The sequence below is a fragment of the Cenococcum geophilum genome (genome assembly GCF_001692895.1).
Source record: "Cenococcum geophilum 1.58 unplaced genomic scaffold K441scaffold_3, whole genome shotgun sequence".
NCBI lineage: Eukaryota > Fungi > Ascomycota > Dothideomycetes > Gloniales > Gloniaceae > Cenococcum > Cenococcum geophilum.
Window position 1 is genome coordinate 4269571 of NW_027137561.1, and position 22312 is coordinate 4291882.

The 22312-nt window shown below is 46.1% G+C and overlaps 5 protein-coding genes across 5 annotated transcripts; 3 read left to right on the forward strand and 2 right to left on the reverse strand.

Annotated features, from left to right (window-relative positions):
- Window positions 1-359: 359 nt before the first annotated feature.
- On the reverse strand, window positions 360-2479 carry K441DRAFT_652279 (cytochrome P450). Its single transcript, XM_067647345.1, has 2 exons — window positions 2293-2479; window positions 360-2211 (listed from the first exon to the last, which is right to left on the reverse strand). The coding sequence occupies exon 2, from the start codon at window positions 2111-2113 to the stop codon at window positions 599-601; it is 1515 nt and encodes a 504-aa protein (XP_067509478.1). The 5' UTR covers window positions 2114-2211; window positions 2293-2479; the 3' UTR covers window positions 360-598.
- Window positions 2480-2655: 176 nt separating this feature from the next.
- K441DRAFT_652280 (uncharacterized protein) lies at window positions 2656-4393 on the reverse strand. Its single transcript, XM_067647346.1, has 3 exons — window positions 4227-4393; window positions 3968-4157; window positions 2656-3915 (listed from the first exon to the last, which is right to left on the reverse strand). Exons 1-3 carry the CDS (start codon window positions 4237-4239, stop codon window positions 3072-3074), a joined length of 1047 nt encoding a protein of 348 aa, XP_067509479.1. The 5' UTR covers window positions 4240-4393; the 3' UTR covers window positions 2656-3071.
- A 7756-nt stretch (window positions 4394-12149) lies between these two features.
- K441DRAFT_164986 (kinase-like protein) lies at window positions 12150-13870 on the forward strand. The gene is made up of 3 exons (XM_067640280.1): window positions 12150-12382; window positions 12440-13800; window positions 13859-13870. Exons 1-2 carry the CDS (start codon window positions 12359-12361, stop codon window positions 13688-13690), a joined length of 1275 nt encoding a protein of 424 aa, XP_067509480.1. The 5' UTR covers window positions 12150-12358; the 3' UTR covers window positions 13691-13800; window positions 13859-13870.
- A 4258-nt stretch (window positions 13871-18128) lies between these two features.
- K441DRAFT_627152 (FAD/NAD(P)-binding domain-containing protein) lies at window positions 18129-20065 on the forward strand. Its single transcript, XM_067646162.1, has 2 exons — window positions 18129-19001; window positions 19055-20065. The coding sequence occupies exons 1-2, from the start codon at window positions 18282-18284 to the stop codon at window positions 19601-19603; spliced, it is 1269 nt and encodes a 422-aa protein (XP_067509481.1). The 5' UTR covers window positions 18129-18281; the 3' UTR covers window positions 19604-20065.
- A 201-nt stretch (window positions 20066-20266) lies between these two features.
- On the forward strand, window positions 20267-22038 carry K441DRAFT_536921 (MFS general substrate transporter; the record flags this gene model as incomplete). Its single annotated transcript, XM_067642442.1, has 3 exons — window positions 20267-20318; window positions 20381-20517; window positions 20593-22038. The coding sequence occupies 3 exons, from the start codon at window positions 20267-20269 to the stop codon at window positions 22036-22038; spliced, it is 1635 nt and encodes a 544-aa protein (XP_067509482.1).
- Between the last annotated feature and the right edge of the window lie 274 nt (window positions 22039-22312).

Consider the following 22312-nt stretch of genomic DNA (forward strand, 5'->3'; position numbering starts at 1 on the left):
TGAGGCGTAGAATACGCAGACGTTTGCGGGGAATTGAAGATAGTACGCCATCCTGGACCTCGGACGAGAGGTATAATGTATCCCAACTTGGGTGGCCTGGTCAATGGTGGTATGCAAGGCTGACCAAATCATAGCGGAGATCGTTCGGCCGTAATACACCTAGAATACCTTCTGTGGTAAGTGATACGTTGGTAATCACTTATTAGGCTAGAATGGTAGGGAGTTGGATATGGAGGCTAAGGTTGGTGTTGAGGCTGGGGGCCAGCTCATGTCAGCAGGGAAAGCATTAATGTGATAGGCTGCGAGGCATGCGGCGAGGCAGTTTTCGGGCACCAACTTCCTGAGTCAGTTGCGCTTGTAAACCCTGCTTTTGCTTTTCTGAAGGATTTTACTTTGCAGTGTGTTTGCATTTCAGTATGTTGCATTAGTCGCTGCTCATGAATCAACGGCAGGTCCGACCGCTGGTCTTTTCTACCAGAAGTTACTAAGCAATCATATGTATTATTCCGAAAGAACGAAAATATCCTCCACTGACCGCTCATTAACAATTCATCGCATAACATCAGATGGGTTGGCCCCAAAACATTTCCTAGCCGTTCTACTCTTCAAACGGCGTGAACTTCTCTAAGACGCTCTCCGCCTCCACATTTTCCCTTTCCAGCACCCTCCGATGCGCTTCGCTCCGCACTCTTACAATACATTCGAATTTCTTCGGCCTGATATTAAATCCTTCCGTGTATGCAAGGGTGTCATACTTCCGGCCCTCGATCGGCAATATATCATATGCCCATATAAGCTTCGCTAGCGCCACAAAAAGTGAGTTTGCCGCTAGATCCGCCCCAGGGCAAATGCGCCTTCCCCAGCCAAAGCTTGAATGGCCACTCTTAGCCGGATGTGTTTTGCCTTGCCCTGAACTAATACCTTTGCTCTTTTCGGCGAGGGCAGAGTCGAGGAAGCGCGGTGGGTTGAAGCAGTGCGGGTTTGGATAGTACTCCTCGTTGAGGTTGATGGCCCAGCTGTTGCCGAGGACCGTCGTCCCTGTGGGAATGTAGTAGCCTTCGTAGTAGTCGTCCTCGGTGGAAGCGTGCGGTGTACCGCCAAGCACAGCTACAGGACGCCAGCGCAGGGTTTCTTTGACAAGAGCGCAAACGTATGGGAGTGATCGTTCATCGTCAAAGTTCGGCGTTCTTTCCGGGCCGATGACGGAGTCGAGTTCGGCTTGCGCAGTCTTCAGCGTTTCGGGGTGTGTAATGAAAGCAAGGAAAGCAGAGCAGAGCGTCGATGCTGTGGTATCAGAGCCAGCACCAAAAAGAGAGGCGGGGATGTAAGAGAAGTCCCGGTCTGAAAGAGGAATATTTTGAGTTTCTCGAAGCTCAAGAAGCATTTTGCAGAGAGAACCTGGTATGTCAGCTCCTTGCGTTTTGGCTTGAGCAAGGTCTTGCTGGACCAGATCGACTAAGGCCATGTTTGCGGCCGCCTCTTTCTTGCCGTGTACCTGGATGTCCTTCTTCCACGGCGCTAGCGCATTAGGTAGGTGTTTCAGGAAGGGGAATGATTCTACGGCGTATCGTCCAGGAACATTTAGTGAGGCTGAATATTGCATGAACTCAAACCTCTGGCGTATAACCTCGGCATTGAGCGAGTCAATGCGGTGGCCGTACGAGACACAGAAGACGATACTTGAGGTGAAGCGCTCTATCAACTTCTCCCAGCTATTAGGGTCGCCAAGGAGGTGGTAGCATAATCTCGAAGCCTCAGCCTGCTGGACCGGCTTATACAACCGGAGTGATTTCGGAGTGAGAGCAGAATGCAAGAGCTTTCTTCGAATGCTCCACTCCTTCCCATAAGGCTGCACCAAGACAGATGCTCCATCCCACAGGATCTCTCCCATTGCTACCATCCTAGGCCTCGACGAGTATTTGTTGCTCCGCTTCTCCATCAAATCGGCCGCGACTACGGGGTCTGAGAGGACAATGGTGGGCTTTCGTCCAATCCATATTGTAAAGATTGGACCGTAGACTTTTGACCATTTCTGGAATTGTACCCACGGCTGCGACTTTGGCAGCGAAAACTTGTTGCCGACAAAAGGGAGAGGGGTTGGCCCGGGGGGCATTCGAAGCCACAATACCACATCGTAGAGGAGCGTGAGGATGGGTGCGGCGACGATTAGGGAGAACCACACGTATGAAGGCCAAGACGAGAAGAGTGTATCTAATGCCATGTTAATGATCGAGTTGCAGCGGTTAGTAGCCGACGAAATGAGGCATTTGGGAGGGGTTGAGGTCTACTTACGATGTCTTTGAAGAGGCGGATTTAGGTATCCAGGTGCTAGTCTCACTCGGCAGTTGTTGTACCCACAGAAGCCAAGACGTCTGCAAGCAGGATGCCGTGCATGTGTGCAACTATGTACACATGTCTGCAGCTACATTAGCGGATTACTAGCGTCTCGGCAGATTTGAAGTGAAAGATTCCCCTTGTGCTCATAAATTCTATGCCAAGCCGCTAGCAATCCCGTTCACGGGGAGTCTTATCCGTAGCACCCTGTGATACAATATTAGACCAATTCCGAGTGGACAAATTGGGAGAGCGACGCCATAGTGATCTATGCAGTTAGAGCTCGACAGGCGAACCCTAACACTTGTTCCTAGAAGAAGCCAATTTTGTCTTTATTATTGTAGGGGAAACTCTGAACATCACGGAGAAGAATGGTCAAGATATGGGAAGGGAGGTACAGTAACTCTATTCTCATGCACGGGGATATCTAGCCGGGTCAAAGCCTGACCTCTCAGGCCTCCTACTCACCCGCCCACTGCGTGTCTTCACACCATTGGACGCAGACTGTTGCGGTGCCTTTCGACGTTTGGACCGGGCCTTTAGCTGCGGTTTCGGGCCGGCATTAGTGTTGGCCTTGACGGGGTGCCTGGCCTTGTGTGCGTGCGAGTTCTTCACAGGCTTGGTCACCCTTTGGGGACGGAAGGGCCGAAGGGGTGTGCTGTCCTTGCCCCGTCGGGAGGATTTGTCTTCAACATCCGCCAGCCGCGTGCTGCTCCGAGGTTCGTCCGAATCTGCAGTCAAGCTGCCGGCCACCCGCGCTGCCCCGGACTTCTGGAGCCGCGAACTCGTTTCTTCCGGGGCGACACCGGCTGCTTGGAGACTGCTGTCCGGACCGGACCGAGAGGTGAGCGGCGCGCTTCGTCCGTCTTCCGACGGCGAGGGGAGGGACGTGTTAGCATGATGCTTAGTCGGTCATGATCCCCAGAGGCCTGAAGAGATGTGGCTTGCTCGGTGGCCATCGCTTTGCGCTGCTGCTCAATCCATAGTAGCATCTTTTTATGCTTTTCCAGCTTGTTTCTGTGATCCTTCACCCCCATCTCAAAGAAGCCCACCACCGTTGGATCTTTAAGCCTGGAAGTTTCTAATTTCTCTCGGGCAGTATCCAATTCTTCCGTCTTGCCCTTCAAATCTTTCCCATAACGTTCGTGGAGGTGAAGATGGTAGTTCTGAAACTCAATCCAGTTGTGCAACTGACTTTGTTTTTCTAATTCAGGATGAAGGGATGCATCCCCCTCAAGCCCGTGCCTCCGCCGACGATCCCGGACCTTCTCCTCGAAATCACCAAATGTTTTCCGGTGTAGACAATGGCGTCGTATGTCCCTCTGATATTTGCGGAAGTCCTCCCAATCTGACAACTGAGCAGTGAGCACCACACGTGCGGTGTCAGAGAGGGACTGCCAGTATGAAACAACCTCATATTCCTCTAGGACACTCTGCAAGGGAAATTCAAGTTCGGGCGGGTAGCAAGGAGGGCAGCCGGCGTCAAGAAGAGACTTGCGAGACTGTTTTTCGAGTTGGCGATCTCGTGCTATGTTTGCCTCGGGGTCAGGAGGGGGTGTGATAGGTTCTCTGGCAAAATTGCTGTGCTGCCATATCAGCACAAACCATGATTACTCAGCAGAGGGATACCGACAGGAGCGCTGCATCTATCGCATCCAAATCTAGAGGAGGCGCATCCTGCTGTTCTCTTTTGGGTGTGGGACATGGTGTCAACGCGACACAAGCTTCTGATCTGGGTATGTTGGGTCTCGTACTGTAATTTTTTGCAGACAGAGCGTTTGACGGCATCTGAAAGGGTGGAAATACCGGGAATTGTGACGTAGCTGCACGAATTTAGGAGGTTGGCGTGGTCGGAGGGAATTGCTGGAGGTTCGGGGCTGGACACGACATACCTGAACTCGCCATAATCCACGACCGTCTTGCGTGCAACCAGCTCATCAATGGAAGGGCTCTGTGAGGAAGAAGTCATGGCGGATAAGAAAGGATGAAGGAAATGGGAGCTGTCGGGAGCGTGAGCGGGGATAGCGAGGTGGTGGTGGGTATATATTGGATGCCAGAGAAGGAGCGAAGTTGTCTCAGCATGCTCAGACCAAGAAACCGATGAATATCCGCTGCGCGGATAATCGAATATCCGCAAGCTAACCTATTCGATCGATCCATCTGTTCCTTGGTCTGAGCCACTTTAGTAAGCTTTTAGAAGCTGAGCCGCTCTATTTATATGAGGCAAACCATTAACTTTAACGAAATTAATGTAAGCAACCGCTATGTCTATTATCCTGTAAATACCTGCGTTAGAATTGCCTTAATTAGCTCTCTAATTAATGGATTTTCTAGAACTAACTGCCAGCCATGGGTGCATCTAAAAGGCGTTAAAGAAACCCCTCTACTTCATCTAGCAGGAGCCAGTCTTCTTAAGCTTTTAATAATAAACTACTTTCTCCATCTACTAATACCGCTAGAGGATTAAGAGATATAGCGGATATAGTACCCGAGGATATTAGCGGTCTCGTCCTACCCCTATTATCTCCCCTATTGCTATCCTTAGCTTAAATACGGTCCTTAATAGCCTACTTACCGCTACCAAACTATATAGATCCCTAAGAGGATAAAGAAGTAGGAGTTAATAAAATACCCGTAATATCCGCAATATCCGTAATATCCGCTAAGAGAATATCCGCTGTAGAGAAGGTCTGGGCAATTATTAACCGTCTTAGGCTATAGCGGATGTCTATAGGAGACCTAGCACTTAAATGGATTATAATGGCTAAAGGTTTATATAAGGCACTAAAGAAGAAAAGAGTAAGGGAGCTCCTTAGTAAACTCCTAAAGGATACTAATATCCTAAATATCTATACTAAAGAGATAGAGAAACGCGGTATAGTAGGTACTAGTATTACTCTTACTATCTAGGGAAAGCTTAAAGAGCTAAGGGAGAAAGAGTTACTATTTAGCAGCTTTAACTAATATGCGGATATTAAGCAGCTTAACCTTAGGCAGTGCTATTAAGCCATAAAGACTTACGCACCTATACTAAAGCATATAATTACAGCATATTAAGAGGGTTAATATAAATATTCTTTATATAAAGGCCGTGCGGTTCTAATAGCTTTTATACTTACATTTGGCCTTTTATAAAACTCTATAAATTATATCCCATGGCTGTTAGGGATATATCTCTAAGCTAACGGCGTTAAGCGCCGCGTGCTTTCTGTACTCTATGGGCTTAGATTAATTAATAGTTATATTACTCTAAATTAGCAGAAGGAGCGGGTAGCCCAGGAGTTAAGGTTTAGCCTATAATCTCCGTGGTATAAACGCACACTAACCTATATATAGGTAAAAATCCGTTTAATAGGTGCCGCTTCTAATATAATTGTCGTCTATAATAACTTTAACTACCTCTAATAAGTTTAGTATTAAACACTTAGGAATACTAGGACGTTCTATTCGCGTATAACTAGTAAGCTTATCTTTGGCGTATATATACCTAATAGTAGGCTTTAATAAAGTATGCTTTGTATAGATATCCCAATTAAGTTCTCGGATATTGCAGAGGCTCTAGGTAATCTATAAGACGAGATATAAAAGCAGATCTTAACAGCTTTAATCTATAAAGCTATTATAGAAGCGTACCTAGGCCTTAATATATTACTTAGCAAAAACCTACGGTTTAAACATCTATATATGCCTACTATTAATATAATACCCGCTACGCGGATGTTTAGGCTTAATTTAGGACCTATTATAACTAAAGAGGCTTCTATATCTAAAACCTATAGGGTACTAAATAATATCTTTCTCTATTAAATAAATCTATAACGCACTAATAAAGTATTTAAGGAGCGACTATTTCTAATCTATAGTAATTAAAAGACCGTAAAGCTTATTCGGTTGTGTTGGGGAGAATATATTAAGTTAATATCCGCCTACAATAGCCTGCGTTAGGCTCTACCTATTCTAGCTCTTTAGCACCTAAAGCTAAACTACCTATATATAGTTATACGGTATCACTATAGTGGCGAGCAATTAGCCTAAGAGTACTCTACGCTGTATATCTATATAAACCACCTAGGCTAAAGGAATATCCTAGCCAAGCGCGCGCCGTTTCATTATATAGAGGAGCTAATTCTCTATAGCTTTGACGCTCGTATTATAGCGTTACTCTATACTTAAATTAAGGACTCCTATAACACTAAGTCGCCTATAGATATTAAGCAGTACCTTAAGAGTTTATCTCCGTAACGTCTATTAGTAGTAGTTAAGGATATCCGCATAGCTATTTTTAGTTAAAAAGTCTCTTAGGCAGCTAACTATGCTAGCCAGCCTACGGAACCGCGGCAAAAGGGTTACCCTAAGTAGGCTAGTAGTGCTACATCCTTATAAACACTTCTTAAGCCTGCTAATGTAGAGTTTCTAACGCATATCTACTTCTTATAACTAGTAGAGACGTATAAAGTCCTTAAGCACGCCATTAAGCTTGCGGATATCGGCCTGCTTAGCCGCGTACTCCCCCATATCTATATCTATTTCGCAGGTAGTTAGAACAAAAACTATCTACTAAAGATATTACGTTTTTTCCAGTTAACTTTAATAGATGCCTATTCCCCTAAGCTCTAGCAAGCTATCCTAGTAAATAGTTTAGTAAATAACCGCGGCAAACAGAATAGTTACTACCTAATAGATCTCAACAATGAGTTACTTAATAGGGAGCTGAAGCAGCTTATATACGCTTATAGCAATTCAACATTTAACCTAGACTCGCTCTTCCGCTAAAGTATCTATATAACTAATTATATAGGGCCACTACGTACAAAGTTTAAGATTATATTCGGCGAACGGATATCTACTTAATATACTATTAAATCTACTACGGCGGATATTTAATCGCTTACTAATGCGATTACCACAGGCTCTATTATTCGCCGTTAGGCATAGCAAGTAAAGATAAAAGCGCCGCCTCTATTACAACTAGGCATTAAACAGCTTAATTAATCTACCCTTAACAAGTTTAATTTATAGCTAGGCGGTAATCTTTCCGCCATATTTAATAAGCTTAATCTCTATAACGATAATAATAAGTTAGATGGCTTTATACTACCTACCAACTTTACTTAAACCTAGCTTTAACCTACGTATAAGCTGCTTAATAAGTAATACAAGATATTAGCCATAAGCTACTACTACAACCATTTAATATCCGCTATAGTTAGTAGCACTAGTATATATTCCTAAGTAATTAATATTATTAATTAATTAATCTATTTAGTTCCCGGGCCGCGCTTACTAGGGGTATAAAGTAGGAGGGGGAAAAAAGATCGTCCTAATAGATATTAGCTACTGTGGTTGCAATATCCGCTTAGCGGATATAAGGTAAACTTACCTAGTATTAGCTAACCCCGCCTAATATCAGCCAACCTCGCCTAATATTAGCCCGCTATATACTAATTAGCGTTACCGTTAATTTCCTATAGTACTCTTCGCATATATTTACCTCTATTTAATCGCGCTAACCGCCTTTATAGTACCAATAAAGACGTATCTAACTAGCAGGTTATTAGCGGTAGAGATATATCTAACGGCTAGTATAAGGGTAATAATAGAGGAGTAGGAGCTAGAGACCTAAGAGTTGGCAAAGGTATAGGTATATCCTCTTCCTAAGTTATTGGCAAGAGGTCTATAGCTAACTGTTAACTAGCCTATAATATATTAGCGCTATAGCGAAGTGCTAATTGCCACGGCGCTAATATTTTAAATCTCCTATCTAAAACCTGCGAAGCCCATATAAGAGCTTATAATAAGTACTTATCCATAGCAGCGTGCTGCTTTAATACTTAGGAAAACCGCTTTAATATCTATATAATTAACCCAAAAGGACCTAAGAGTTGCCCTATTTCTTCCTGTTTCTGCTTTTATTCCTTATCTACTAAAAGCTTAATAAGGGACGGAAGCTCCTTACTAAGGATATTAGGATCCCACTTAGGCATTGCTTACCTTAATAATACCATATCTAGAACCTACCCTATATTATAGAGGCGATAGAGCTACTTATCTAGTATAACGCAATTAACTATAGGCGTTTATAGTATATCCTAATACCTAGCCTCCGCCTATTATATAAACTACTTTTATATATTACTTAATATAGGCTCCCAGCAGGTTTTCGTAATATCCGTACTATAGCTAGTGCGGATATCGTACTCGCAATCTATAAATATTGTTAGGTTATAGTTACTATAATATAAGTTTTTACTAACAGTAGACTGTGGGTCTCTATAGTATATAAGTTATATCTCTTACAAGCATACCTAATCCTTATTAACTAGCCGCTATAGGGTGAACGGCAGTTTACCACGTAACTGCGTATTAGTTAACCGCTTCTTTAGGCGTAGGGTTAGTACAATAAGCTCTTTAGGTAGGCGTACTATAGAACCACTAGGGCTTAACCTACGCCCGCTTTTTATATTTACTAACTACTTAGTACTAACTAACGCTATAGATAAAGCATCACCCGCAATATCCGCAGTCTCTACGTTTTATCGCCCGTGGATATTATTGCGTAGCGCGCTTATGCGAAAATCGCCTATATACTAAGGTTGTGTATACTTAAAACCACCTAATTTATTACAAGGACCCCGCTAGCGGCTCTTAACTATAAAGATTGCTTCGCCTAAGAGGCCTTCTCCTTAGCCTGCCCGGCTAAACCGCTGTATTAGTATATTATAGGATTTATAGCGAGGCATTCTATATTAAATCAAACGGTAGATATTTAGGACATCTACACCGTATGCTACTGTATCTAATGTAACAAAAATTCGAATTTGAGACGTTAGGCGCGCGTATTCGGCGTATAAGCGGTCTTTATTAATATCCGCAAGCGTTAAGTAGTAGCTCTAAACCGCTTCTCTAGCAACAGTAGCATTATAGCCGCGATAGATTAACTAGCTGCGAATAGTATCACGATAGGCAGCTATCTACTCCTTAAAATTAAAGAAGATAATCGTCTTTAAAATCAGCTAAAGTTGATTAAACTATTGGTGGTGTGCGGATATTAAGCGGCTTCTCGATTACTCGCCCTTTCCTTAGTTACTATTACTAGCAGTATGCGAATATACTAGAGTAGCAGTAATAGTAAAGTAAAGAGCTTAAAAGTCCTTCTTTTCTAGCGCGGTTATAACCCTCCGTATAATCTTTAGCTCTAGCTAATTAATTAGGGTTTTAATAACTTATATATTAGGTTTAAACCCAGCCAGCTTATATACAGTCTAAAATGTAAAGGGGTCTAGCGTTGCGGTATATATAAACTAAGGCTTATTAACTAAGACCGAACGTACTTTAAAGAGTTATACGTACGCTATACGGAAGGTCTCTCCCTAATTAGTAAGTAGGTATACTTTATTAACCACTATAAGGGTAATATGAGAACAAAATATTGGGTCTATTAGAACCTTATATAGCTTATTACTAACCAAAAGCTCTAGGGAGATAAGGATATATATATAGCTGCCTATACGAATATCCTTAATCAGCTTAGCGGATATTATCTTCCCCTATATATAAATAGGTTAAATATAAGGTAGCTTTACAATCTTTTTTACTTACTCTAACCCAATTGCGTTAAGTAGAAAAACAATAATAACAACTGCATTAGGTACGAGACATAGTAGTGCTTATATTATTATACTTTTACTAAAAGACGTCTTTGCCATAAGTATAAGATCTCGCCGCTTAAATATTAGCACCCTTAGGGCCTTAAGCTACTCCGTACAACCACGGTACGGATATATCTCCGCAATAGCTTTATCTAGCTTGCTTATTTAAAGCTAATAAGAGCTATTTATAAGCTGGGGTAGCTCCCTCTACAGGCTATATAGCTGTAGAGACCGCTAGGGATCCATTTTAATGTAATCCCTAGCCTATTACGTACTGCCAGCTTATTAATCTGCTTAACTGGCTTATGGTTTACAACCTCTTTGCCTTATTTACTTTAATAGAGGTATTAGTAGATAGCGTTTAAAAGCAGTAGAGGGAGAGTAAAGGGTTAGATAAAGTTAGGGAAAACTTAAATACGTTATAATAGATAGATCTTAATAGGTTTTAATTATTAGATTATGGATATAATAGATAGAGAGTGGGTGGTTAAGATTAACGCATTATTAGTGCGGATATTGCTAATTATTCACTTTAGCAAACCGCGTTACGGCTATTTTAAAATTAATATCAGGAACGGGAAGGCGGGGAGACTTCTTACGTAAACCATTCGATTTGCTGGAGCTTAGTGTATAATCAATGAATTTTTTAAGCTGCCTAAACTTGTTGTAAGAATAAGAAGTGAATATCCGTAATATTTGCTATGCGGATATCGCGACGTGCGTTATAAACGTTGGCCAAAGTGTCTTAGACCTTACAGGGACAGATGGCCTAAACTGGTTTAGTGCCATCGGGCCGGATTTATCCGGCCTCCCTGTGGTCTGAGCATGCTAAGACAAGGAGCGAAGTGAGGTGTCAGGGTGTCAGGTGACTAGGGGGTGAGTCATGGCGACTACATGGGTGACCCCGCAACACCATGAAACGTCCGACTTAGGAACGTTTGGTTGCAAATTTTGGCTCCGGGGTGTTCCTCTCACCGCCAAGGGAACACGCTAAAACTAGGCACACTTTACCATATATACAATCTGAACCGAGATCTTAGCGTCAGCTCAAATCAGGAGCTCGAAGCTCCTCATTTAAGTCTGAGGGCTTCAGATTGCACACGTCCGTGCAACCCGTAGAGCCACAGACGCGTGCCAAATCGGGAAGGAATGCATTCTTTCTGCCGGATTTTCAGTTCAGATTTAATCTGACGCTTTTGCAACCGAACGTTCCCTTATTAATAACCCCGACATGGCGCCGCGGGCCACCCAGTTGGCTGATGGCAGCCAGCGCACCCCTGCACGAATCCCCCATTCCTCTACCATGGGAACAGCAGCCAAGACAGGACCATTTACTATCAAGCCATGCCCGTAACCATCCTCCCCCAAAATCTCCATCTTTCTTTCCATTCCTCTTCTGCTACCCACAATTCAAAATTTCCATCAGTTACCCTTCTATCCATCATCTATCTATCGTCTATCCACCCCCTACCTTTCTATGTAGTCCTATTCATTTTTTCATCACCTCCATTCAGACATGTCGGACCCAAACGTCTTCGCGGTCTTGACCCCCCGGGGTAAAAACAATCTGGCCAGTGCCGCTTTTCGCCTCCCGGAGAATGCCCATAGCTACTTCAAGGCAGCCGTGGACAGTGGTCAAGGCATCGCCGAAGAACCAACCATTGACAGCCGGGAGCCCACTCCGGCTCCAGGACCGTCTTCCGAGCAGGCCAACTACAATTCCGCTGACCGCATCATGCTGCGGCTCGATAAGCTACCTAAGGACCCTACCAAGGGACGGCAATTCGGCACCGATCCGCGCGTCTGTGATTACCTCCTGGGGCATCGAGGTACTAATGGCATCAGCAGCCGCCAGTTCTGCATTACCATCACCCCGATGTTCTGGGTAGAGCTGCACGATATGTCGAGGTATGGAACATGTGTCGGCCATGATGGCCAGGGAAGAAATCGACAGTGAAGGACGACAAACGGTTTCTGTATTTCGAGCCAGGGGCAAAAAAGAAGTTCAAAGAAGTCAGAATCTATGCCCCTGACGAAAATGGCCTGGCATTCGACATCGAGTTCCCCAACCACCGCTTAGGGGGAGGAGGTGAATACTGGCAGAATTTACAGGCATTTGTCGACGACAGCAGGAAAGCAATCCCACGACCGCACCTTTCAGTCGTCAACCTCGGACTCCCCGTAAACAGCCCGTCTACCTGGACGATGAAGAGATCGGACACGGTGAATTTGGATCAGTCATCAGGGTCATCGACGCACGTGATGGACAAGTCTATGCCGCCAAGAAGTTCGAACCACCGTTTTGGACACGAAATGATAGCAAGAAGAGGAAGCTGAAGGAAGAAGATTGGTTGAACGGAATACGGAATGAGTACATGATCATGAAGAACAACCCGCATGTAAGTCCGAGTTCGACGCCATGGCTATTTCTGATCTAGCGCTAATCCTTTTGAAAGCGCAACATTGTGCCGGCCATATATTTCCAAGAGAAACCCAACCCTTTTATCGTGATGGAATACTGTTGTCTTGGAAGTCTTGAGGCTCTCCAGGATATTAAGCCCGAAGAGTACGTCAGCGCCTCTCGTCAGATGCTCATCGGCCTCCGCCACCTCCACAACAATCGGGTGGCTCATCGGGATCTCAAGCCAGCAAACCTGCTCGTCGCGAACCGTCACCCTTTTCACGTCAAAATATCCGATTTTGGCCTCTCAAAAGTTGTCGCAAGAAACGGTTTCCTCAACCCCTTTTGTGGAACTCTTCTGTACGCCGCGCCAGAGGTCTGTCCGATCGGTAGGATAGGTTACCTGCCCTTAATAGACATCTGGTCTGCAGGCGTCATCATGATGCAGTTGATATTTGGTCTCCCGTATTATGACAGCAACGACCAACGTCCGCGAACGGAGTGGATCAAGGACTGGGCCAATATACTTCTCAGTAGGATCGATGACCTGGATGAAAACAACGACCAGGTCATAGACCTTATCAAGAACATGGTAACGATGAGACCCGAGAATAGATTTACTGCAGACGAATGCTTAGAGAGGGGATGCGTGAATGGTCTCTTTAAGCGACGGAGTGATGGCCAAATCGTTGACATAGATGCCCCTTCGGAGGACGACGCTACGGAACTTGCAACAGAGGCCGGCACAGAGATCGCATCTCCACCCGCCGACCCTTCAGACGATAGCAGATCGGATGACGGCGGCTCGGACGACGGCTGTGCCACGCCAACACGGCAATCACCCCAGAGGACTGAATATGGGGCATCTAATTCCCCGGAGGCACCCACGATCTTGATCGAGGGCCTTTGGAGCAGTGACGAGACTGGCCAGCAGGATTCAGCAAATTCCCCGAGCGGTCAATTGACACCGACCAGAAGGTCCAATTTGGGGCCCCTCACACGCCGGCGGCGGACCTCCCGCAGTCACACGTCAAGCTGGTCCTTGACAATCGGCCTAGGGCATTCCGACTCAGACGGGGGTTTTGATTTGGATGGAGGGCACAGTGATGGGGCCGCCACTGGTCTTTTCATCAGGAAGGATCGCTTCAGTCTCAGCCTTGAGAGTCAATTCGCTTCCGAGGATGAGACGCAGGAGGAGAGTGGTGTCAGGCAGGGATCGCTGGCATTGCCCGAACCGGAGCAAGGAATCGCTGAGCCTATAGTGTTAACTTCCTTTGAACAGCGTGTACTTCAACTGCAAGCTTAATGTGAACCTGGTTGTTTGTTGGCAGCAGGTGTTCTATTTTCTGTCCCTGTGAGGTCTTCATCTGCCACTTAGATTTCTCACAAAGCATAGTAGCATCCATGAAGGCAAGAGTAAGTTTGGCGGCCGCAACTTGGTACATTTTGTGTCAAGCTAATGAGTGTGTTTAAGAAAGACTCAGCAAGATAACGAAACTGGCAAGGAAATACGGGAGGAGTGTCCAATATCAAGGGGAAGACGGTCCGACCAGCGGGCCTTCCACTCCTCTTCACAAGCAACCTCACGCTTCGTCACCAGCAAGAAACTCAAGGCCAGCAGTGGTGTGTATCTCTGTGGGACACACCGACATACCTGATGGGACCGTACTTCCCAGTTCCCTTAGGCTTTGGCTTTAGTAATGTCGTTGCAATCGTCGCAGCGTTTGTGGTTGCTGCGACCATCCTTGGTGCAAGTGTCGTCTCCACCATCCTTCCGCTCGCCGCCTGCACTTAATTCAGAATGAATGAACCATAAACTCGGAAAAGTAACTCACAAGAGCATCAGATCTAGTTCGTCACCTCATCCTCCGCCTTGGCGTAGTGGATGTTCTCGCAGTCACTACACTTCTCGTGACTATTGCAATCGGTTTCCTCGCACTTGTCGCCGTCTTGCTTGACGCCACCTGCGCATGGGTCAGCATGCTCGTCTACTCTGTTTAGACTTGAAACTTACACAGGCAGCACTTCTATTCGGTGGAATGAGGCATGGTAGTCGAAGTTTCGATGTCGAGAGACGATGCAAAGCTGGCTTTTCTATTAATGGGATTTGAAATGATGCTGCAAGCTCAGATGCCGATAAATGAAAAGACATACCGAACATCGTCGATTTATATAATTATTCACGGCTTCAGAGAGCTCGTACAGATGCTATCATTGTCTTCGTAGGTGTGTCGCATGGGAGACCTTCTATCGCCAATGAAGAGACGGAGAAATAGCTTCGAAGTCCATTTCCCACGACATGAGCGGAGATCTGGTGCTTAGAGGTTGCATGACGGTAGCGTTTCCGTTGACGAGGCCAGTGGGATGAGGGAGGATTAACTTGAGAGGGGTTTTCTGCAGGAAATTGACCCAAAAGGGTGATTATGACTGAGAAATGAACTTGAGAGTTGGTTCTGTAAGAAAGTAGCCAGACGATTCATTGTGGAGGAATGAGCTTGAGGGTTGGTCCTGCACGAGATGGACCTGAGAAATAATTCTGCGGTAAATGAACTTAAGAGCCTTTTCCCCTGCAGGTGATTGGTCTGAGGAACCTTTCTGCGAGAAATGGCCTTGAGGGTTTTTTTCCGCCGGAAATGGATTTGCGGGTTGATTCTGCAAGAAATGGACTCCAGCGCTAATTTTTGGGTCAGATGCCACCCTTGCCCAATCGGGAAAACCCACATGTTGGCATGACATCGGCTCGAGTCGTGCACGGCAGAGCGCGAGTGATTTAAATGTCCCGGGAGCTGGAGGTGTATTATTAGTAGTTTTAGCTAGAGGTCCTGGTCGTCCTGACAGGATCCTAGTAGGCTCCTAGCAGGATTTTGATTTTCCTAATCGTCTTAGTCGTCCTGATAGGCTCCTGGCAGGAAACTAGTATTTCCTAATTGTTCTAATAGGCTCCTGACAGGCTCCTGATAGGAAACTAGTATTTCCTGATCGTCCTAGTTGTCCTGATAGGCTTCTGGCAGAAAACTAGTATTTCTTGATTATCCTGTTAGGTTTCTGGTAGGAAACTAGTATTTCCTGATCGTCCTGTTAGGCTCCTGGTAGGAAACTAGTATTTCCTAATTGTCCTGTTAGGTTCCTGGCAGGATACCCCCTAAGTGACATCTCTCCTACCCCCCTAAGCGACACCCCTATGCACACACCCCTTAAGCGGCACCCCCCCAATGCGACACCCCTCCCTAACGCGATACCCCCCTAATGCGACGCCTCCCCTGGGTGCGCGCGCGACATATAGTGCTATTGGGTCCCCGCTATATTCCTGATAGCCTACGCGTGCCTCTGCTAAGTTACCCCCTTTGTAGCCACCTTATTTTTTACCCTTCCTTATACCCTCCCTACCTTAGGAGGTACTAGAACGGCAGCTAGTAGAGGACCGTCGCTAGAACTAGATAACTGTTGCTAGAACTAGACGGCTATTGCTAGAACTAGACGACCGTCGCTAGAACTAGATAACCGTCGCCAGAACTAGATGACTGTTGCTAGAACCAGACGACCGCTGCCTATCCGTATCTGTTCCCGTATCCGTTCCCGTGTCTATTCCCATGTCTATTTATATAGTTACTACCATAGCTACCGCATCTACTACTCCTATTATTGTAGCTGCTCCTATAGCTTAATCTCCTAAAGGTAATTATCTATAGTTAATAGCTGCCGTTTAAACTAAGGGAGCGGTTTCTAGCCCTTAAATATTTTTATAATAGCGCAAACCTCCTTTCTACTAGCCTACTATACCTATTACTATAAATATATCTATACTAACTCCTATAATAGAGGCCGGTACTAATTTAAGCTATATAACCGCCTTTATTTAAACCTTTAATATAAAGCTTTCTTATTAGTTATATAGTAGATCTTATAAGTTTTAAACTAGCTAGATTAGAAGGGTTAGCGTAGCTAGTTATAACTAGAGCAGTAGTGCGGAGAGTTCTATAGCTGCTATAGAGGCTGCTAAGGAGGCTACTACGGAGATTACTGCGGAGGATACTATAGATACTACTAAGGCCGCTAAGGCTACTACGGAGACTACTATAGATACTACTACAGAGACTCCTATAGAGATTGCTACTATAGAGATTACTGTAGAGACTGCCACGGAGGCTATTACGGAGGCTATTATTAGGCCTACTTCTTTTCCTTTTACTATACTAGTAGTAAATATATATAGTATAGCGGAGGCCGTTAGAATTAAAGGGGTATTTAGAAATAGACCTAGCGTAATAATAATAGGAATAAAATAAGCGGTTAAAGGGGAGATCTATAAAGTAGTAGTAGTAAAGGTTATATACGCAATACGTGGTAGTTATATACACAAAAGTTTGGTGTTCCTATATATGATAATATCTAGATAGAGAAGAGCTCCGCATACGGCTCCCCTTAAGCCAGTTGTAGAGCCGTTTATACGGATAATTTATATAGGCGATTGTAGAGTTATTACGGGGCCGTTCGTAGAGCTGTTGTAAAGCTACTTATGCGGACAATTATAGAGCTTTGTAGAGCCGTTTATACAAACAATTATATAGGCGATTGCAAAGCCGTTCGTATAGACAATATAGAGCTGTTAAGCCGTTACAGACCCGTTAGTAGAGCCGCTGTAGAGCTATTCATAGAGCCGTTCGTAAAGCTATTTGTAGAGCCGTTACAACACCGTTTGTAGAGACGATACAGAGCCGTTCGTACGGACAATTATATAGGCGATTGTATGGGCAGTAATAGAGCCATCGTAGAGACAATACAGAGCTATTCGTACCAATAATTATACGGGCGACTATATAGGCAATAGTAGACCCGTCGCAGAGCCGTTTAGAGCCGTTCATAAAGACAGTTGTAAGACTTCCTAGTATTAGTACTACATATTAGTAGAGCTTTAGAGCTCCAGATAGGCTTTAAGTAGAGCTTCGTATAGAGCTTTTACGGAGCTTCGTACAGAGCTTTTACAGAGCTTCGTGCGGAGCTCCATATAGCTCCCCCTAAGTCTTCCGCAGAGCTTATACAAATTCTATATTAGCATAATATTACTTTTCCTTAAAATATTTAAATAAAAATAGTAGCATTTTAAAGCGCTTTATAAGCTCTATAAATCGACATAAATAAAAAATTTATTAATCTAATATTAGGGGGTACATCGCAGGTGTAAGTATGTCGGTATTTTAATAAGGTATTTAGTTAGGTAACCCATTTTTTCGAAGTTCAACTCTACCAATAAGATTAATTAAAAAGTTAATTCAGTATATAAATGTTCCCCCTATATAATAGTTTCCGTACCAAGCAGAAGATATTCCAGTATCATAGAGAAGAAGAAGATAATATTAGCTATACGGATATAGCGACGTGCACTATAAACGTCGGCTAAAGTGTCTCAGACCACAATGGGATATATGGCCTAAACTGGGTTAGCGCCATCGGGCCGGCCTCCCAATGTGGCCTGAGCATGCTAAGACAAGCTTCGAAACTGTTACAAGGGGGTGACATGAGCGGGCCAACCGCCCTCCCTGCAAGTTTTGGTGGCATTATAACCATATCGGCAGCATTTTAGCGGGACGCTACTATAATGCCACCAAAACTTGCAGGGAGGGCGGTTGGCCCGCTCATGTCACCCCCTTGTATCACCATACCACGTGCCTCGTATGCACTAGCCGGAGGAGCGGACTTGGAACCGCTCTCCTGGGTCCATATATCAGCGTTACTATAGCCCTCCCCGTCTACATCGAGGCGTGCTATGGCTTACTTAGAAGCTGTGCCTCTGCATTCTCTGAAAATTTTACGCTTTATGGTTGAATTCTTTTAAACGCTTCAGATTGTGAGCGCATTTATTCCGTGTTACTTGCACACCTTTCCTTGTCGACGCCACCATGACTTCTTCATCTACCCCCGAGCTGATCAGCGTCATTGTTGTCGGTGCTGGTTTCGCTGGTCTCACAGCAGCCATTGAATGCAAAAGAAAGGGATGTTCGGTGGTGGTCCTCGAGTCATTCAAAGAACTTAAGCCATTGGGTGATATCATCAGCTTCGGAGGAAATGCTGGCCACATATTCCAACGTTGGTCTGGTGTTGAAGAACAGCTCGACCCAATCTGCCATTCTAGTGACAGAATAGCCTTCTACGACTATCATGGTGACCACATATACACTCAGGTGTGGGCAGATGGGGTCGAGTATGGCAAGAAATTTAATGGACACCGCGGCGAGATCCACGAGATTGTGTACAACCACGCTTTGAGTATCGGCGTGGAAATCAAACTGAATCGGAAAGTGACCGAATACTTCGAGACCGACACCGAAGCCGGCGTGATTACCAACGGCGAAAAAATAACCGCAGACGTTGTATTGGCCGCAGATGGTGTTCGCTCTACAGCAAGGAAGATCGTCCTCGGGTATGAGGATAAACCGAAGTCATCTGGTTATGCAATCTACAGAGCTTGGATGCCTTCAGATGATCTTGCGAAGAATCCCTTGACTGCGCATCTAGTCAATGACGGGGACAAGCATGTTGGCTATTTGGGTCCGGACATTCACTTCCTTGCCGCGTCCATAAAGAACGGGAAAGACTTTAGCTGGGTATTGACCCATAAAGTGAGTACCACGCCCGCATCTGATTTTAATTTCTAAGACTGAAATTACATCAGGATAAAGCAGATGTAGAGGAAAGCTGGTCAGCACCTGGAGACATTGAAGACGCCGTGGGAGTGGTAGATTGCTGGGCGCCAATTGTCCACGCCATTATCCGTGCGACGCCCCAGGACAAGCTGGTCGACTGGAAACTCGTCTACAGAGACCCTTTACCTACATGGATCTCCCCAAAGGCTCGCATCGCTCTTCTCGGCGATGCTGCTCATCCATTTTTACCTACATCTATTCAGGGCGCGTCGCAGGCGATGGAAGACGGGGTGACACTGGCAGTCTGCCTGGAGCTGGCTGGGAAGGTAAACGTTCCTGAGGCTGTACGCGCATACGAGAAGATTCGATACGACAGGGTTAGGGCAGCTCAAAAGACAGGAGAAACGACGCGAGATAAGTGGCATAAAACTGATTTTGATCGGGTCAGGGCGAACCCGGCATCGATCAAGCTGCCCAGGGAGAAATGGTTGCTGGACCACGACGCAGAAGCACACGCCTATGCGATGTATGCAGATACAGCGGCGTCGCTACGGCCGGATGCGGAAGCAAGGCCTTGAGTCGAGTAAATGGCCACGAAATGTTAGCGTCCTAGCTTTTCTACGTAGTTGGGTGCCTCACGAAGCACACCGAATTTTCGGGTTTCCTAGCGGAATCGTATTCTGAGTTTGAGGCATCCCGGCAGTTGCTTCAACTGCCGAAGACGATTTCTTCCAGCCATCTTCAAGACCATCTGGGCATGCCATTTTCTCACACGTGGTGGTGGTTAGCAAATTCCTGGTTTTGCTTCAAAAGTGGACGAGAAGCAAATCAAATGGCCCTCGCTAAGGCAGGCGGTCAAGCCAAGGTCTGCATGTGGCGGAATGTGGACATCGAAGCTTCGAAGTTCGAAGAAATGCAGCTGTCCCAAGCGGCTAAATGAGGGACTCAGGCTGCGACGTCGAGCAATCAGAGATGCCCCACACGCGGTCCCCAGAAATTCCCGCTCACACACGGCCGGGGTGTCGCCCCCTAGTCTCCACTCCCGATCCCGTTCCAGCCTCCCACGGTCTCCCTTACTAGTGGGGGACATTTGATTAGGGTACAGCTGCCGACCCTGCACAATAACTATCCTATTGAAAATATTGCTAATACTTAATGCCTGCCTTCTTGTCTCACCGTCAGCAGGAGAACTATCTCTTTGTTCCTCCTCATTCGCCGTAGTCCTCACCCGAACCGCCAAAATGCCATTCGGGATACTAGAATGCAATCGTATAGAGCACGTCCCGGGGACGGGTATGTAGTGGTTGATCCATCTTCCCTTTTCTAAGCTATCTGTGACTAATAGAACTCCACAGCTCTCATGAACGATCAATCCGATGTGCCCGCTGAGCTTCAAGATATCCCAACCGATCAATTGAAGCACGGCACTGGGAGATACTCTCATTTGCTGTTGGTGCCCCAACCTAGCGATGATCCAAACGATCCCCTCAACGTAAGTTCGTTCAATTGAACTGTCTCGCGAAAAGCGAACAAACACCTGGAAACAAATCGTCTGACGTCTTTCCAGTGGCCGCTATGGAAGAAAGATTTTATTCTTTGCATCGTAAGCCTCTCTGCTGCTGTCGTAGGAGCCTACGGTCCGATGCTTGGGCCAGGTTTCACCGTCATCTCCAAAGACCTTAATATTTCCATTAACACGCTTGCACAATCCACCGCTTGGCTCATCCTCACCATTGGCCTTGCCGTCTTCATTGCCAATCCTCTCGCTAAGGTCTACGGAAAGCGTCCTGTATATGTTGCTGCCATTTGCATTCTTTTTGCGGTCAATGTCTGGGGTGCTGCGACGAAGACCTACAGCTCTTTCCTTGCCTCCCGCATAGTAGGCGGCTTCGGCATGGCACCATACGAAGTGCTCGTGCAAGCTACCATCGGCGACCTGTACTTTGTACATCAACGTGCTACACGCATCGCCCTGTGGAATCTCTTTCTGCTGGGCGGTATCGCAGGTGCGAGCTTCATCAGCGGCTACATCATTGAGAACTTGGGATTCAGATGGACATTCGGCATCTGCGCCATCTTCTTCGGCATCTTCGTCATCACGATCTTCTTCCTCGTCCCCGAAACCGCATATGTCCGTCCGCCAATCAAGCCACGGCGGGTGGTTCGAAAGAGCAGCGAGGAAGAAATGGCCTCAGTCGAGAAGTCACAGCAAGAATTCCAAATCGAGCAAGCCCCCTCTTCCGTCTCAACCCCAAAGAGAATGTCCTACATCCACAGTCTGCGAGTGTTCTCAGGCCGCTACACAGAAGCACCTATCTGGAAAGTCTTCGCGCGGCCCTTTGTCATGTTCTGGTACCCGGCTGTACTATGGGCCTTCCTCCTCTATGGCACAACCCTCGCCTGGATCGTCGTCTTCAGCGTCGTCAACGGCGTCATTTTCGTCGCACCGCCCTATAACTTCTCGGTTGGCGAAGCCGGCCTCACGGGCCTGTCTCCCTTCATCCTCACCATAATCGGCGAAGTGATCTCAGGCCCGCTGAACGACTGGATCTGCTTGAAGTTCACGAGGCGCAACCACGGCGTGTACGAGCCCGAGTTCCGCATGGTGCTCATGATCGTCGTCGTCATCCTGGGCACCGTCGGCTTCTTCGGCTTCGGCGTCACGGTGCACGACCAGACGCACTGGGCCGGCCCCGTGCTCACGTACGGCCTCGCCAACATGAGTCTTGCTTTCCTGTCCACCTGCGTTTTTGGCTACCTGCTCGATTCGTACCCGCATCTTGCTGAAGAGGCTTTTGTCGCCATCAACACGCGTAACATCCTTACGTTCGGCTTGACGTATTTCGTGAACGACTGGCTAGCGCGGGATGGTGCGTTGAAGGTGTTTAATGTGTTGGGTGGATGCTTCTTGGCAGTTTGCATGCTGACAATCCCGCTGTGGGTGTTTGGGAAGAGGATCAGGAGTTTTATTGCAAGACAGCAGTGGTTGAATGATTTCATGACAGATTTGTGAGGGAGATGCCGCCAGGGTTAGAGTGAGGGCAAGTATTATTATTATTGACTCTTTGATTAACATCTGAAACGGATCCTATCTAGGCCTACGCAGACTACTCCGTACAAAGGGGAAAATGATGTATGAAGGTAAGTATTATGAGGATTCAAGTGTCGACCGGAAATACTAGGTCATGAACTCGTGTGTAGATTGAGACTATATATACATGGTACCAAGATACCCCTGATCTAGTCTCAATCTAGCAGACGACGATCAGTGATCGGCGCTCGGTCAA